Source organism: Bos indicus, chromosome 1, assembly GCF_029378745.1.
Source record: "Bos indicus isolate NIAB-ARS_2022 breed Sahiwal x Tharparkar chromosome 1, NIAB-ARS_B.indTharparkar_mat_pri_1.0, whole genome shotgun sequence".
NCBI lineage: Eukaryota > Metazoa > Chordata > Mammalia > Artiodactyla > Bovidae > Bos > Bos indicus.
Genome location: NC_091760.1, coordinates 126,697,079 through 126,714,196, shown reverse-complemented (window position 1 = coordinate 126,714,196; position 17,118 = coordinate 126,697,079). Strand labels below are relative to the sequence as shown.

At 36.9% G+C, this 17,118-nt stretch overlaps 1 protein-coding gene across 2 annotated transcripts in view; it reads left to right on the top strand.

Moving 5' to 3' along the window:
- PLS1 (plastin 1) overlaps positions 1-17,118 on the top strand; it is a 129,434-nt gene that overhangs the window by 107,907 nt on the left and 4,409 nt on the right. For both annotated transcript variants that reach the window (XM_070793680.1, XM_070793685.1), the window contains 3 exons: positions 1,918-2,032; positions 9,977-10,110; positions 10,561-10,684. In XM_070793680.1, the coding sequence (XP_070649781.1) occupies positions 1,918-2,032; positions 9,977-10,110; positions 10,561-10,684 (373 nt within the window). The remainder of the gene's footprint in view (positions 1-1,917; positions 2,033-9,976; positions 10,111-10,560; positions 10,685-17,118) is intronic.

Below are 17,118 nucleotides of genomic sequence, written 5' to 3'. Positions count from 1 at the left end.
AGGAGACTTAGTTTTAATGTTAGTAATTTAAATATGGTTTTGGAGGGTTTTTCTTTGTTTTACAATAAACATGTATTTTCTTTTAAATTAATAAGGACATTTAAAACTAGGAGATTAGAATTTATTGAGACTTCATGGTAGCTTCATAAATGTCAGGAATACTAGAGTTCTCTGTGGTTGACAGTGGAGAATAATTGGCTAAATTTTTTAGCTAAAGATGATTATTTTTATTTAGTTCCTAAACTGCTAGCACAGGGTTTCCAGGTATAGGTAATTTTTGGAGGGGTAAGGGAAGTTCAGAAAATTCTCAAAAATCACCATCAAGATATAGAAAAACAAGAACCAGAGGTTTAGTTGGCACCAGAACTGTATGTCCATAAATTTGTGTCTGGGTCATATTCCTAAACCAACCCCTAAGTGATTAGCTCCCCACCCGTAGTATACCAAACCCAACCTAAACCAAAGCAAAAGAATCATTTAGATTGTTTTTAACTGAAAATTCTCTCCTTTCAAGTTATTAAATATATTTTAAGAATTACCAGCCCTAGAATTTTTCTATGACAGGTTGGTTCTAGAACACATCTGGAAACCGTTTCAACTCTCTGGGCCTCAGTTTCCCTATTTGCAAAACATGAGTATTAATACCATACTACATAGAAATAAGAATGAATTCCTTTAAAGTAAAAAAACAAAAACATTCATGAAATGAGATTTCAGAACCTATACAACTACTTCAGTGATTTACTTTTCATACAGCTTTCCCCATGTGCTGATAGATGACTTAGCTCTTGTTTACCTTCATCAAAAGAAGACGCTTCTTTTAAGACAGGAGGACTTTCTCTCTCCTTCACTCAGTGCAGGGCGCAGCCCCCTGCATGGCCATATGGTGTGTGCTCAGAGATGCAAAGTAACTTTAATATGAACCTTAGCAAAACAGAGCTCAATGAACAAGCTGTTGAGGGAGAAAACTCATGTAATTCAGCATGGAGCTAGCAATTTAAAAATCAGTCACTGTTGCTTTATGTCCTTACCATACAGAATTGAAAACAGATTCAATAGATGTACTCTGGGTGCCTCAGGAGAACATGTTTTTCTGAATCCCAAGTAGTAGTATTTTTACTTCAGTAACTCCTACTTTCTCCTAAATTCCTTCCTCTTAACCCTCACTGTTTGACATGAACAGCTTCCTACTGAGTAGCTATTGTGATTTTTAAAGTTTAAAAAATCATAATACATAAGTAATAGATGAACTCATTCTCATGGTACAAGCTTCAGGAAGTATGTAAGTATGTAGAACAACAACAAAAAAAAACCATGATAATCCCATCTTACCATCCCATGTTCCTTTTTTTCCTGCCCAGAGGTAATGGCTATGAATAGAGGTATTTAAATACTACTAACTCTGAATATATTTTTAATCTTTTAGATTAAAAGATTAAAATGCATAAATGTAATTAAAATACATTTAATAATATCTTAAATAGAAATATTTAAAAATAATATTTTAAATACTTAAATATATGCCTCTTGCTTTTTTAAACTTAGTGTGTTGTATAAAGCTTTCATGTTAGAACATAGGGATCTACCTTGTTCCATCTTATAATGGTCCAGGAGTCCAGGGTGAGGTTAACTTACTCAACAGCCCCTACTGTCAGGCATTTAAATTGTCTCTAAATTTATAAATACCATGGGAGTGAATATCCTTGTACATATATCTTTGTACACGTTTATGAAAAAAATTTGGACAGATTCCTAGATTACAAGTTCTGGGTCAAATGATCTATTCTGCCTGCCATTCTTTAAGCATTCAGTAGTCCTGTTGTATTTTTGTAGACAAAGCCCATCTCCAGTGTGCTTAGTAAAACCAGATCATACCGACATTTCCTCCTCCTTCATTTTCTTTTTCTCTTGTCTTAGTGACCTTGCAGATGCATTAGTCATCTTTCAGCTCTACGAAATGATCCGTGTGCCAGTTGACTGGAGCCATGTGAACAAACCTCCTTATCCTGCTCTTGGAGGGAACATGAAGAAGGTGAATGAAATAATGCCCGTGGATCTGTTGTTATTGTTCTCATATAAAACAGAGGACTTAAGAGTTTCATAAAGCTTAGTAAATGTAATCTGTCCCCACAGATTCATCCCAAATCATGTTATGCTTATTATCCTTAATACAGGTGAGCTTTTGTGTTTGGAAAGATGAAACTAGTCCTCCAAGTCAGACACTTTGTATAACTACAACTTTAACAAGTTGTTGAATTTAAGACGGAGAAGGCAATGGCACCCCACTCCAGTACTCTTGCCTGGAAAATCCCATGGACGGAGGAGTATGGGGTTGCTGAGGGTCGGACAGGACTGAGCGACTTCACTTTCACTTTTCACTTTCATGCATTGGAGAAGGAAATGGCAACCCACTCCAGTTTTCTTGCCTGGAGAATCCCAGGGATGGGGGAGCCTGGTGGGCTGCCGTCTATGGGGTCCCACAGAGTCAGACACGACTGAAGTGACTCAGCAGCAGCAGCAGCAGCAGAATTTAATATTCTTGGAGATGCATCATCCATGAATTCCTATTTTATAATTGCCAAAACTTGCCAGATATTTACTGGTTATTTGTTAATATTTTCAGTAGATATTAATTGATTACCTACAACCTGAATATACTGTACAATGCAGGATATAAAATAGAGCAAGTCATGGAGTTGGTCCTCAGGAAATCCTAAAGAAATTAGATAAGATATGTGTGTGTGCATGCTAAGTGGCTTTAGTTGTGTCCAACTCTTTGTGACCTCATGGACTGTAGCCTGCCAGGCTCCTCTGTCCATGGGATTCTCCAGGCAAGAATACTGCTGTGGTTTGCCCTGCCCTCCTCCAGGGGACCTTCCTGACCCCAGGATCGAATTCGCATCTCTCTCTTACATCTCCTGCACTGGCAAGCAGGTTCTTTACCACTAGTGCCACCTGTGAAGCTCAAGATATGTGTGCAAATAACTATGATACAATGCAATGTGGGCAAAAGTGAGTATTATGAGTTCTAAGGAAGCCTTTGACAGATCACAACAAACTGGAAAATTCTTGAAGAGATGGGAATACCAGACCACCTGACCTGCCTCCTGAGAAATCTGTATGCAGGTCAAGAAGCAACAGTTAGAACTGGATATGGAACAACAAACTGGTTCCAAATCGGGAAAGGAGTACATCAAGTCTGTATATTGTCATCCTGCTTCTTTAACTTATATGCACAGTACATAATGAGAAATGCTGGTCTGGATGAAGCACAAGCTGGAATCAAGATTTCAGGGAGAAATATCAATAACCTCAGATATGCAGATGACACCAACCTTATGGCAGAAAGTGAAGAGGAACTCAAAAGCCTCTTGATAAAAGTGAAAGAGGAGAGTTAAAAAAGTTGGCTTAAAGCTCAACATTCAGAAAACGAAGATCATGGCATCTGGTCCCATCACTTTATGGGAAATAGATGGGGAAACAGTGGAAACAGTGGCAGACTTTATTTTTTGGGGCTCCAAAATCACTGCAGATGGTGACTGCAGCCATGATATTAAAAGACGCTTACTCCTTGGAAGGAAAGTTATGACCAACCTAGACAGCATATTAAAAAGCAGAGACATTACTTTGCCAACAAAGGTTCGTCTAGTCAAGGCTATGGTTTTTCCAGTGGTCATGTATGGATGTGACAGTTGGACTGTGAAGAAAGCTGAGCGCCGAAGAACTGATGCTTTTGAACTGTGGTGTTGGAGAAGACTCTTGAGAGTCCCTTGGACTGCAAGGAGATCCAACCAGTCCATCCTAAAGGAGATCAGTCCTGGGTGTTCACTGGAAGGACTGATGCTAAAACTGAAACTCCAGTACTTTGGCCACCTCATGTGAAGAGTTGACTCATTGGAAAAGACTCTGATGCTGCGAGGGATTGGTAGCAGGAGATGAGATGGCTGGATGGCATCACTGACTTGATGGACGTGAGTCTGAGTGAACTCCGGGAGTTGGTGATGGACAGGGAGGCCTAGCGTGCTGCGATTCATGGGGTAACAAAGAGTCGGACATGACTGAGCGACTGAACTGAACTGAACTGTGAAGTTAGCCTGCAGTATCATGAGTTAGAAATTATCTCTAGTGAAATATAATCAATAGAACTATAACCATATTCCTGGATAGAAATCTAAATATTATAAAGACATTCAAATTCTTACAAATTGACTTACAGGTGGGAAATAATTCTAGTTAAAATTACAATAAATCTCCTTATGCATATGTGGGCATGTGTGTATATTGGGGGATGGGATTATAAAAGTGATTTTAAAGTTCAACAGGAATAAGAAACAAAAAATAAATAAATAAATAAAAAGGAATAAGAAACAGGCCCCAATCATCAAGAACATTTTCTAGGAATGTTGAGGGAGAAGCTGTTAGCAAACATAAAAATCTTATGATAAAGCTAAAGTAATTGAAATAGTTTAATATGCATACAAAAATCAAATGGATTACAGTAGCCTAAAAACCTATCCTAAAATATAAGAACTTAATATATAACAAATTGCTTACTGAATCCAGTAGGGAGAGAAAGGATTATCCAAAATATGATGCCGGAACAAGTGAGTAAATATTTTGTAGGGAAAAAAAGTACTTTTCACCATAAATCATCCACCCAAAAAAATCCAGTGGAATATAAGTGAAGACTTAAAGGCTTAAATGTAATAAATAAAACTTTAAGAAAATGGAAGTGAATTATAATTTACTCTTACAATGATAAATTACAAATAAATTATTGATATAGTAGATTACATACAAATTTAAAACTTCTTATGCAAAAATAAACACCAGAAACAAAACTTAAAAGTAAATAAAAATAATAAACTATGAAACATATTTGCAACAGAACAATAAATGGTTAATATCCTTAACATAAAAGTAGTTTATACAAATCAATTACGAAAATTGTAATAGCAAAATGGGAGAGTAAACAATATGTGTGAACAATTCACAGAAAAATAAATAATGATAGATAATATACACATGAAAAAATATTCACCCACAGTAAAGAAATGCAATTTAAGATGAGAAACAATTGGGAATTCCCTGGTTGTCCAATGGTTAGGGCCTGCTATGGCCTGAGTTCTATCCCTGGTTGGGAACTAAGATCCCACACGCAGCATGGTGTAACCAAAGAAAATAAAACGAAAGAAATGGATTGTACTACATCCAGTGTTAGAGGGAGTGTTCATCTGTATAAACTCTCTAAAACAGTTTGGTAATATATATCAATAATCTTCCAAAAGTCCTTTTAATTGACCTATAATTTCACTTATTATCTATCATTATTATTTATCTTTTTTTATATGTAATAATGTGTATATGTCAATCCCAATCTCCCAATTTATCCCTCCTCCCCTTACCCCTGGCAAAACTATATTTGTTTTGTACATCTGTGACTATTTCTGTTTTGTAGATAAGTTCATTTGTACTCTTTTTTTTAGATTCTTCGTACAAGTGATATCATATGATGTGTCTTTTTCTGTCTGACTTACTTCACTCAGTATGACACACACATACACAGACACGTGTTCAAAATGGACTTCTTCCTCTTGATCTCTAGACTGTGTATTTATAGACTGTAAATTTTTTTTAAATCCTATTTTTGAAAGAAAGACAAGGAAGAAAGGCATCATAATATTAAAAGTAATTAAATGGGTAGTATAATTACAAGAGGTTTCTATATATTCACATTTTTCAGTATTTCTAGTGGTTGGACTATCTGTGTTTTATATTTTATTTGATATGCCTGTAATTATCATGGGAGTAAAATTCAGGAAATTTTGTTACCTAATTTCATATAAGTTTTTTAAATCAAAATTTCAGATGCAAAATGTAACAGGAAAACCAACTGAACCCTCATTCATTATACCTGGAGGTTTTTAATGTTAATTATATGATGTCACAAACTAATCATATGTAGAATGTTCCCTTTCAACAAATACTAGCTATTTATAGAATGAAACACAAGTCCTGAAATAAGTTCAAGATATTTAAAAAATAAAGAAGCAGTACTTTCATGACACAGTATCCAGGGACTTCTTTTATCAACTTTGGGCATTCATCACCGGATGTCACTTAGCTTCATTTGTGAAGTTGGTAAAACTGCACCACTTAAATAGCCTTTCTTCAGTGTTTCTTTGGTATTTCTTTTCCCTTGGAACTCTGTCTCCCATTATATAGTTTTTTTCATTTTCATATTATCTGATCTTCACTTTTGAAATGCTTGGTAATTGTTTCTTCCATTAATTCTGTGAGACTATATACTCTCCAGTTTTTTCATGCTTTGTGTTCTTCTTACCTTTCACAGGGTTTTAAACTTTTAGCCTGACAACTCTAGGCTCAGTTCCAAGGCTCAGTTCTTGGTCTAATGCTCTTAACGTTCTGTATTTATATTCTTAGGGAGCAGATCCTTTTTTAGAGTGTTAAGTACCACCATAAACATGGCTTACTTCTAGGAACCTAACTTCTTATTCTTTCTCTAGTTTGGTACCTCTCTTCATCTTAGAACTATTTTGCCCAACTTGGAATCAAATGTTGCCAAAAAGTAGAACTCATCTTTTCCCTTATGCTAGCATCCATTTCCATTTTCTCTTTCACTGCTCGTCACATCAGCATCTCGGCCCTCTAAACTATTAACCCCGAGCTCTTTTCTCACCATCGTTCTCATCAGGAATTGTACTCAAACTAGCCATAAAATAGATAGCCCTTTGTTGAAATACATTTTACATGAGTAATTATTACAATTTGTTCAAAAATTCTCCTGTTGCAATGACTGGCAGTGGAAAACTTGCTTTTTTAAAAAATCTTTTGCCCATACTTTGTAGCATGTGGGATCTTATTAATATTTCCCTGGCCAGGGATCAAACCCATGCCTCCTGCATGGAGGTCCCACTGGACCACTAGGGAAGTGCCCCAAATATGCTGGTTTTTCTCTCTTCTATCCACACTATTACATAAACAGAGCTCTGATGCTGTGTTCCATACATAGGAATCCATTTTTTCAGTTATGTGCATATTTCTATTTAGAAGCCTAAATCTGTAATCCTGGGAAAGAGAAAGAATTTTGTAACATTATCTCCATGCATTAAAAAAAAATGAATGCATATCAAAGATTTAACTCATTAAGGGAGCAAGGCAGATATTACAGCAGGTTCAGAGTATCTTCTTACATTTTTATTTGTAACACACTGACCTCTGGGAATTTGCATTCTGCTTTTTAAAGAACAGTACCCATTAATTTATACAAATTCTGTTATTGTGTAGTCCTTTTCTCACTTTTCCTGGAAACATTTTCTTCTTCTTAAAAAAAGGTATATCTTTGTTTCTCAGGTTTACTTGTTTTGTAATTAGGTCTTAACTAACTTGGGAAAGAAAATTAGGAGAAATCAGTCATACTGTTTTTCTTAACTAAATGTTTGAAAGTGGAAGTGTTAGTCAGTGATGTCCAATTCTTTGCGACCTCATGGACTACAGCATGCCAGCCTTCCCTGTCCTTCACTATCTTATGGAGTTTGCTCAAATTCATGTCTCCTGAGTCATTGATGCCATCCAAACATCTCATCCTTTGTTGCCCCTTTCTCCTCCTCCCCTCACTCTTTCACAGCATCAGGGTCTTTTCTATGAGTCAGCTCTTTGCATTATAGCTTCAGCATCAGTCCTTCCAATGAATATTCAGGATTGATTTCCTTTAGGATTGACTGGTTGGATCTCCTTGCAGTCCAAGGGACTTTCAAGAGTCTTCTCCAACACCATAGTTCAAAAGCATCAATTCTTTGGTGCTCAGCCTTCTTTATGGTCCAACTCTCACGTCTGTACGTGACTACTGGAAAAACCATAGCTTTGACTATATGGACCTTTGTAAAGTAATGTCTTTGCTTTTCAACACAATGTCTAAGTTTGTCATTGCTTTTCTTCCAAGGAGCAAGTGTCTTTTAATTTCATGGTTGCAGTCACCATCTGCAGTGATTTTGGAGCCCAAGAAAATAAAGTCTGTTACTGTTTCCATTGTTTCCCTATCTATTTGCCATGAAGTGATAGGACCAGATGCCATGATCTTATGTTTTTTGACTGTTGAGTTTTAAGTCAGCATTTTCACTCTCCTCTTTCACCTTCATCAAGAGGCTCTTTAGTTCTTGTTTATTTTTTGCCATTTAGGGTGATGTCATCTGCATATCTGAGGTTATTGATATTTCTCCCTGCAATCTTGATTCCAGCGTGAGCTTCATCCAGCCCAGCATTTCACATGATGTACTCTGCATACAAGTTAAATAAGCAGGGTGACAATATACAGCCTTGATGTACTCCTTTCCCAATTTTGAACCAGTTTGTTGTTCCATGTCTGGTTCTAACTGTTGCTTCTTGACCTGCATACAGATTCTCAGGAGGCAGGTAAGGTGATCTGGTATTCCCCTCTCTTAAAGAATTTTCCACGGTTTTTTGTGATCCTAACAGTCAAAGGATTTAGCATAGTCAATGAAGCAGAATCAGATGTTTCTCTGGAATTCTTTTGCTTTTTCGATGATCCAACAGATGTTGGCAATTTGATTTCTGGTTCCTCTGCCTTTTCTCAATCCAGCTTGTACTTCTGGAAGTTCTCAGTTCATGTATTGTTGAAGTCTCACTTGAAGGATTCTGAGCATTACCTTGCTAGCTTGTGAAATGAGCACAATTGTGTGGCAGTCTGAACATTCCTTGGCATTGCCCTTCCTTGGGATTGAGCATATATATGTGCATACACGTATGGGGCATATATATATGTGTGTGTATATGTATATATATATGTATACACTCATTTGTGTGTGTATATGTATATGTATATACACACACAAATGAGTGTGTGTTCTGAGATAAGTATAATACTAGATGACTGGAAATAATGAACTTCTGTAGAGGCTAGGATAGACAAAAACTTTTTAATTGTACTTTTATCACTGGAAAGAAGTAGTTAGATAGTTTACTTGGTATTCATGCATCAGATTCTTACTATAGGGGACAGGGCTTCCCTGGTGGCTCAGATGGTAAAGAATCTGCCTGCAATGCAGGAGACCTGGGTTCGATCCCTGGCTTGGGAAAATCCCCTGGAGAAGGAAATGGCTATCCTCTCCTGTATTCCTGCCTGGGAAATCCAATGGACAAAGGAGCCTGGCAGGGTACAGTCCATGGGGTCATAAGAGTAAGACATGCCTTAGTGATTAAACCACTACCATGCATCCGATTCCTACTGTAGACAGGACACTGTGCTGAGTCCTGAGCTAGGGGTGGGGAGAATATGATACAGGTTTGTGCATTTTATAGTTTTTTTCCTTTAAAAGGAGCTTATGTATGATTGGCAAAAGAAAGTTCATAAAATGCTAAGTAGAAGATGGTGCATAAGCATTATAAGATAATCATGATTGGAAGTTCAACAAAGAAGCAAAGTTCAAAAAGAAGCAGATGATATAGTTAAGGTTAATCCTTTTTTGAAAATCATTGGCTAAAAGCTTAATTTTAAAGGATGGGTGAGATCTAGATATAAAATATTAGAGATGAAGTTAGATTCTTAAACAATTTCGCTGTTCACTAATTTTAAATGTAGACAAAAGAACACTGATTACCTCAACTGATGGAATACAGAAAACTAGGTTTTTAGTTTCAGATTTACCACTAATTCACTGTATCATCTTGGACAGTCAAGACTTTTAAGAGTAAGAGAGGATCTTTAAACTTTTCAGTCAGTTGTTTCTTTACCTGGTTAACCCCTTGGTGATCTGATATTTTCAGCTATAAAATGGAATAGTTATTTCCTAATTTCACTGGTTACTAGGATATGAAATTGTTATAAATTTTCAGTGTCATCACAAGTATTTTTCAGATGACTGAACTAAGCTGGCCTATTCAAGAAATACATTAAAAAATTTGTCGTGATACCTAAACTTTTATTTACTATTTACAGATTGAAAACTGTAACTATGCAGTGGAACTTGGGAAGAATAAGGCCAAATTCTCCTTGGTTGGCATTGCTGGGCAGGACTTAAATGAAGGAAATTCAACACTCACTCTGGCATTGGTGTGGCAGCTGATGAGAAGGTAAAGACTGACTTGTTTGTGGCATCACTATCAGTTTCCTTCAACAAGTCATTTGAAGGAAAATTTTAGCTACTTTTGTAGAATAGCAAACACAGAAGAAATATACAATGCAAAATATATTGTTAATGATTTGTTGTTGACAATAAATTTTTTATGTTTACTTTGTTTTGAAAGTGACTCAATCTCTAGAAACACAATTATTCTTATTTAATGACTCTGAAAAACTGCTTAGTAAAGACTTGTTTTAATTTTTTAATATACTAGATAGTATTTTTTGTTTCTGATTACTGAACTCTGTTTGGAATCTACTAAGTGCAAATACGAGAGTAAAATTAGAAATATTTATTAGAATTGAAATATTTCTTAAATATTCATCTAAATATTGATATAAATGATATAAGAGTAAATTTCACCACTTTCAGCCTTAAATATGTATCTTTTCTGTTACAGGTACACACTGAATGTGTTATCGGATCTTGGAGAGGGTGAAAAAGTAAATGATGCAATTATCATTGAATGGGTCAATCAGACTCTTAAAAGTGCAAACAAAAATACTTTCATTTCCAGCTTTAAGGTAATCAAAAGCTATTTTAAAATTTGGGAGGGGTAAGAAATTACGTTTAGGAAAGAATTTTTATTGGGGATTACACTGACTTAGGTTTTGTTAAAACACCCAGTTGATGAGCTTAGGCATACTGATTATTTGGGATGTGTAAACCAGAAATATTTAATTTGAATTCATATATTTTGACTGGTTATCCTATTGAATATAAATGCAGGTTAATATTATGGGACTCTAGTCATATAATGTTCAAGAAGAAATTGAGCCAAAAATCCAATTGTCAAAGGAAAGAGAAAGATAAATAGCTATTGTTTATATAGGACTATAATGTTTTGTGCTCCTTAGCAGCAGTCTCAGAATTGTATTGACATCATTTCCAAGGCATAACAGAGCCAGCCAAACCGATTCAAGTGGGAATTGAGAAAACTGGTAGGAAAAAAAAAATCAAATCCTGTCATCTGGCTTCATAATGGCACTTACCACTCACTTCCGAGCATTTGTGGATCATTTGTAAAGCACTCAGAATGTAGCCTGCACATACATACTGACTAATTTTCATGCATTTCCACTGTGTTTTGCTTTTGCATGTAAGCTGATAGTAGCTACAAATAAGCATGTCTGCTTGTTCACATCCATTCAGTGAGCCTTGTGTTTGTGATTTTATTATATGTGAAAATTTAGCCTTCAATTTGTATTTTTTTTAGTGACTGAAGAGTGCAAACAGATGAAACCCTAAACTCGCCCCAAAGTTATCTACTCATTTTTACTTTCTTCTTTGTCTTTGCTATATGTGTTTGACAATATGGTAGAGCAGAAGAAATGTCAGAAATTGATAAATTCAATCTTCTTTTCTTTACCAAAAACTGAGCTGGATGTTGGCAGAGATGTCACAAAGTCCTAGTTCAACAGTGTTTCTTTCTTTTCCATCTTGTAAGGAACTAATTACATTTGAGTTTTTATTGTTGCTGATATAAAAAGAAAAGAATTTTTAGGCCATGATTTGTCTTTATATAAAACACAACTTAAAATGTAAGGCAGGAAGGGGGATATATAAAACTCTCTAATTGACAGATACTCTTTAAAATTGTTATACTGAAATTAAATTCATTTGTACATTAGTTTGTGAAAAATAATAAGCATATAGATCATTAAATATAATAGATAATATCTAGAAGCAAATTAATAAAACATTTTTGAGGTCTTAGCTATTAAGTAACATTTTTAGGTAAAGAAAGGATGTAAGAAATTATTTCAGCTCTCAGAGTATTTGCCATTTATTTGAGAGAGAAGATTGGTATAACTGAGGAAGTAATACTACTACAGGGTAAACGTTAAAATCCAAAGATATAATACAACTAATATTATGGGAAAATTTAACGAATTTCCAAATGAATGGTCAGTTGAAGGGTAGATGGAGAAAGCTGGATTTTATTTGAGCATCAGAGATAGAAGCAGGATTTGAATGCATGGAGAACAAGGCTTCCCAGGTGGTGCGGTGGTGAAGAATCTGCCTGCAAAGAGTTGGATGTGACCCAGCACACAGGCACCAAAGAACAAAAGGGTAATAATAAGCTAGAAGAGGGTCCACCTTGAATAAAGGTAAGTCTCAGAAGTTTAGAAGTAGTTTGGATAGACAGAATGGTTCCTAAGGGATGTGGTGCAAGATATAGGCTGGGCCAAGACTGTGGAGGTGTTGCAGGAAGGGGTCTAGATAGAGCCCGAGAATGGGCTCTTGTCTAACACTTGTAAATGAATTGTCTGAGGAGACACATGTGCTGACAAAGCAAGAGATCTTATTGGGAAGGAGCGCCTGGGCGGAGAGTGTCAGGGTAAGGGAAACCAGGAGGACTGCTCTGCCACGTGGCTCTTAGTCTCAGGTTTTATGGTAATTGGGTTAGTTTCTGGATTGTCTTTGGCCAATCATTCTGACTTAGGGTCTTTCCTGGTGGTGCACCCAGCATTCAGCCAAGATGGATTCCAGAGAGGAGGATTCTGGGAGGTTGGTAGGACACGTGCCATCTCCTTTTGACCTTTCCCAAATGCTTTTGGTTGTTGGTGGCTTGTTAGTTCCATGTTCATTACCAGGACCTCCTGACATAAAATAACTCATGCAAACGGTTATTGTGGTGCCTGGCCAGGGTGGGCAGTTTCAGTCAATGTTTCCCCTAATAGAGAAATCTGGCTTTAAAGAGGATATTGATAAGGCAAGTAATGTAAGCAAAGTATTTTAGAAATACTGTTGTGAAGGTAGGGAGTATGATAGGAGGAAGAGTCGTGTTAAGTGCAAGGAAGCTATTGAGGCAGAACTCAAGGTAATACAGATCCTGGGTAGGGGTGGGAAATGGGCACTGGGATCTGTAAGAATGGATGTGTGTCTGTGTGTGTGTTAATCAGTTGTGTCCAACTTTTTGTGACACCATGGACTGTAGCCCACCAGGCTCCTCTATCCATGGAATTCTCCAGACAAGAATACTGGAGTGAGTAGCCATTCCCTTCTCCAGGGGATCTTCCCGAACTAGGGATCTAATCACCATCTCCTGCACTGCAGGCAGATTCTTTTCTATCTAAGCCACCAGGGAAGCCCAAGAATGGATAGTTACTTGCAAAAAAATAGGTAGGATTTGGCTTCTTAACTTAGGGATGCACAGGAAGGAGAGGAGTTATTTAAATGGACAAGTTATTTAACTTATCTAATACTCTTTTGCTTATAAAGTTGAGAGAATTGAAAGAAACAATGTGTTAGTATAGTGATACATAGGAATCAGTCAATGGTAATTATGATTATTGTTATTGGCTGACATACCACCTCCTTATCTTCTTGGTGAGAAAAAAAAAACTGGGTATTTGGGGCCTGGGTAGTAAAAAGTGGGGATGTCTGAGATACAGCTGCTTTCTAAACAGGCAGTGAATTTAACAATCATTTTTCAACTTATTGAATTTGAGGTAATTTTCAGGAAATTAGTTGGATTAAAAGAAATATTAAAACTAGAATTACAACTTGGTGATCAGTTGAACAGAAGAGATAGTTGAAAAATGGGGGCTTCCCTGATGGATCAGAGGGTAAAGAATCCATCTGCAATGAAGCAGGCACAGGAGACCCGGATTCAATTCCTGGGTTGGGAAGATTCCCAGGAGGAAATGGCAACCCACTCTAGTATTTGTGCCTGAAAAATCCTATGGATAGAGGAGCCCCAGGCTACAGTCTAAAGGGTCACAAAGAGTCGGACATGACTGAGTGACTAACACATACACAGACACACACACACACACACACAAACCATTTAAGGGGGATGGCTTAAGAGAAAAGCAGACTTGAGACTATGGGTTTACTAGAACTGAGGTGGAAAAAACATATTGCAAAAGTGCTTGGCATTTACATATGTTTGATAATAAAACCTTTAGACAGAATATAAATAATTAAGAAATACAGCAGTGAATGCTAAAAAATATCTGGGCTAGGGAGGTTTCTTCCAGTTTGGTATGTTATATTTGAAAGCTATAGTAAGTGGTACTAGTAAGAACCTATTAATCAAGGCAGTGCTGTACCCAGAAATTTTAGAAAAGACAAATTTACCCCTTTTAGTAGCAATGTTACTTTTCCTCACCAAGAAGATAAGGAGGTGGTATGTCAGTCAATAATGATAATCATAATTACCATTGACTGATTCCTATGTGTCACTATACGAACACATTGTTTCTTTTAATTCTCTTTTAATTCTATTAATTTGCTTTTAATTCTATAAGCAAAAAGTTTTAGAAAAGTTAAATAACTTGTCCACTGTCATTGAATGTTAAGCAGAATAGCTGGATTTCACATCCAGATCTAACTGCAGGTTGAAAGCTAAGCTATGGTGTTGTTAGCCCTGGGTCTGACATAGGCTTAGCTACTTATTAGCTGTGTGACATACTGCTCATTAATTCTGTAAATATTCAAAGCTTCTTCAGTTCAGTCGCTCAGTCGTGTCTGACTCTTTGCAACCCCATGAATTGCAGCACGCCAGGCCTCCCTGTCCATCACCAATTCCTGGAGTTCACCCAAACTCTTGTCCATCGTGTCGGTGATGCCATCCACCCATCTCATCCTCTGTTGTCCCCTTCTCCTCCTGCCCCCAATCCCTCCCAGCATCAGAGTCTTTTCCAATGAGTCAACTCTTTGCATGAGGTGGCTAAAGTATTGGAGTTTCAGCTTTAGCATTATTCCTTCCAAAGAACACCCAGGACTGATCTCTTTTAGAATGGACTGATTGGCTCTCCTTGAAGTCCAAGGGACTCTCAAGAGTCTTCTCCAACACCACAGTTCAAAAGCATCAATTCTTGTGTATCAAATTAAGAAATGTGTATCAAATTAACAAATTAATAATTTTCACTATCTTGAAAATCAAGCCAAACTCTAGACAAGTTGTCTATAAGATTCTGGCATTCTTTTTGCTTAAGTAATTTCTATGTGATTAACTTAAAGAAAGTGAAAGAAAAATGATGAAAATGTATTTATATACTAAACTAAGGGAGATATGCAGATAACACCACCCTTATGGCAGAAAGTGAAGAGGAACTCAAAAGCCTCTTGATGAAAGTGAAAGAGGAGAGTTAAAAAAGTTGGCTTAAAGCTCAACATTCAGAAAACTAAGATCATGGCATCTGGTCCCATCACTTCATGGGAAATAGATGGGGAAACGGTGGAAACGGTGGCAGACTTTATTTTTTGGGGCTCCAAAATCACTGCAGATGGTGATTGCAGCCATGAAATTAAAAGACACTCCTTGGAAGCAAAGTTATGACCAACCTAGACAGCATATTAAAAAGCAGAGACATTACCTTGCCAACAAAGGTCCGTCTAGTCAAGGCTATGGTTTTTCCAGTAGTCATGTATGGATGTGACAGTTGGACTGTGAAGAAGGTTGAGCGCCGAAGAATTGATGCTTTTGAACTGTGGTGGTGGAGAAGACTCTTGAGAGTCCCTTGGACTGCAAGGAGATCCAACCAGTCTATTCTAAAGGAGATCAGTCCTGGGTGTTCTTTGGAAGGAATGATGCTAAAACTGAAACTCCAGTACTTTGGCCACCTCATGTGAAGAGTTGACTCATTGGAAAAGACTCTGATGCTGGGAGGGATTGGAGGCAGGAGAAGGGGACTACAGAGGATGAGATGGGTGGATGGCATCACTGACTCGATGGACAAGAGTTTGGGTGAACTCCAGGAGTTGGTGATGGACAGGGAGGCCTGGCGTGCTGCGATTCATGGGATCGCAAAGAGTCGGACACAACTGAGTGACTAAACTGACTGGACTGAACTGAAGGGTTTTACCATAACCCCTGCTCCTTTTGCAGTAAAATGTCTTTCGCTGATCATATGCAAATCAGAGGAGTTGGAGGATAGGTCTGTTGGTTTTTTCTGGAAACAGGAAGATAAGGGATCCAATATAATCTTTAGAAACAAATTTTTCATTCAACTTAGTAAGTTTTTCACAAGATGAATCATAAGGAAATAGGTGAGAAAATCCTTGTTTCCTAAATCTAAGTTAAGAAATATCTAAAATACCACAAAAAGGTATAAAGTTTCAGCTATAAGATGAATTGAGGGGAGGAGGGGAAGGGGGAGACAGAGGATGAGATGGTTGGATGGCATCTCAATGGACATTATTTTGAGCAGCCTCCAGGATAGGCCTGGCATGCTGCAGTCCACGGGGGTCTCAAAAAGTTGGACACAACTGAGCAACTGAATAACAATAAAAAGACGAATACGGTCCAAAGACCTAATGTATAACATGGTAACTATAGTTAACACTATTTTAATATAACTGAGATTGGCTGAGAGAGTAGAACTTATTTGTTTTCACACACACAATATATATACAGAAGTGAGTGACAAATGTATTAACTAGATGGGAGGAATCTTTTCACAATGTGTAGGTATACCAAATAATCAAGATGTACATTTTAAGTACCTTAGAATTTTGTCAATTTTAACTCAATAAAGCTGAAAAAAGAACAATTTTCCCCAAACTTAAAAAACTCTCCTAAGTATGTAAATAATCAAAATATAACAAAATTAAGCCACATGTCTGTTTTTGAACCACCATAGAAATATCATATGAAAGTAAGCACATAGAAAATTTTAGTTTATTATAGAATGACATGCATGTTAAGCTTTTAGAAAGTGTAATATGTAATTAGATTCTTGTAGGAAGCTTATTAAAAATGTAGATTCCTTGCCCCATCCACAAATAACCTCTCGTTACTCTAAGTGCAGGGATTAATTTGTACTTTTAATAAGCATCTTAGGCGACTTTCATGTAGGTGGTCTGCAGACTGTACATTAAGAAAACATGTGTGAGATTTTTTTCGGAAATAGAAAAGATGCCCCTAAAACAGAAGCTGGATTACTAGCATCATAAAGGACCCTAAAGTGTGTGTTAGTCACTCAGTCGTGTCCGACTCTTTGTGACC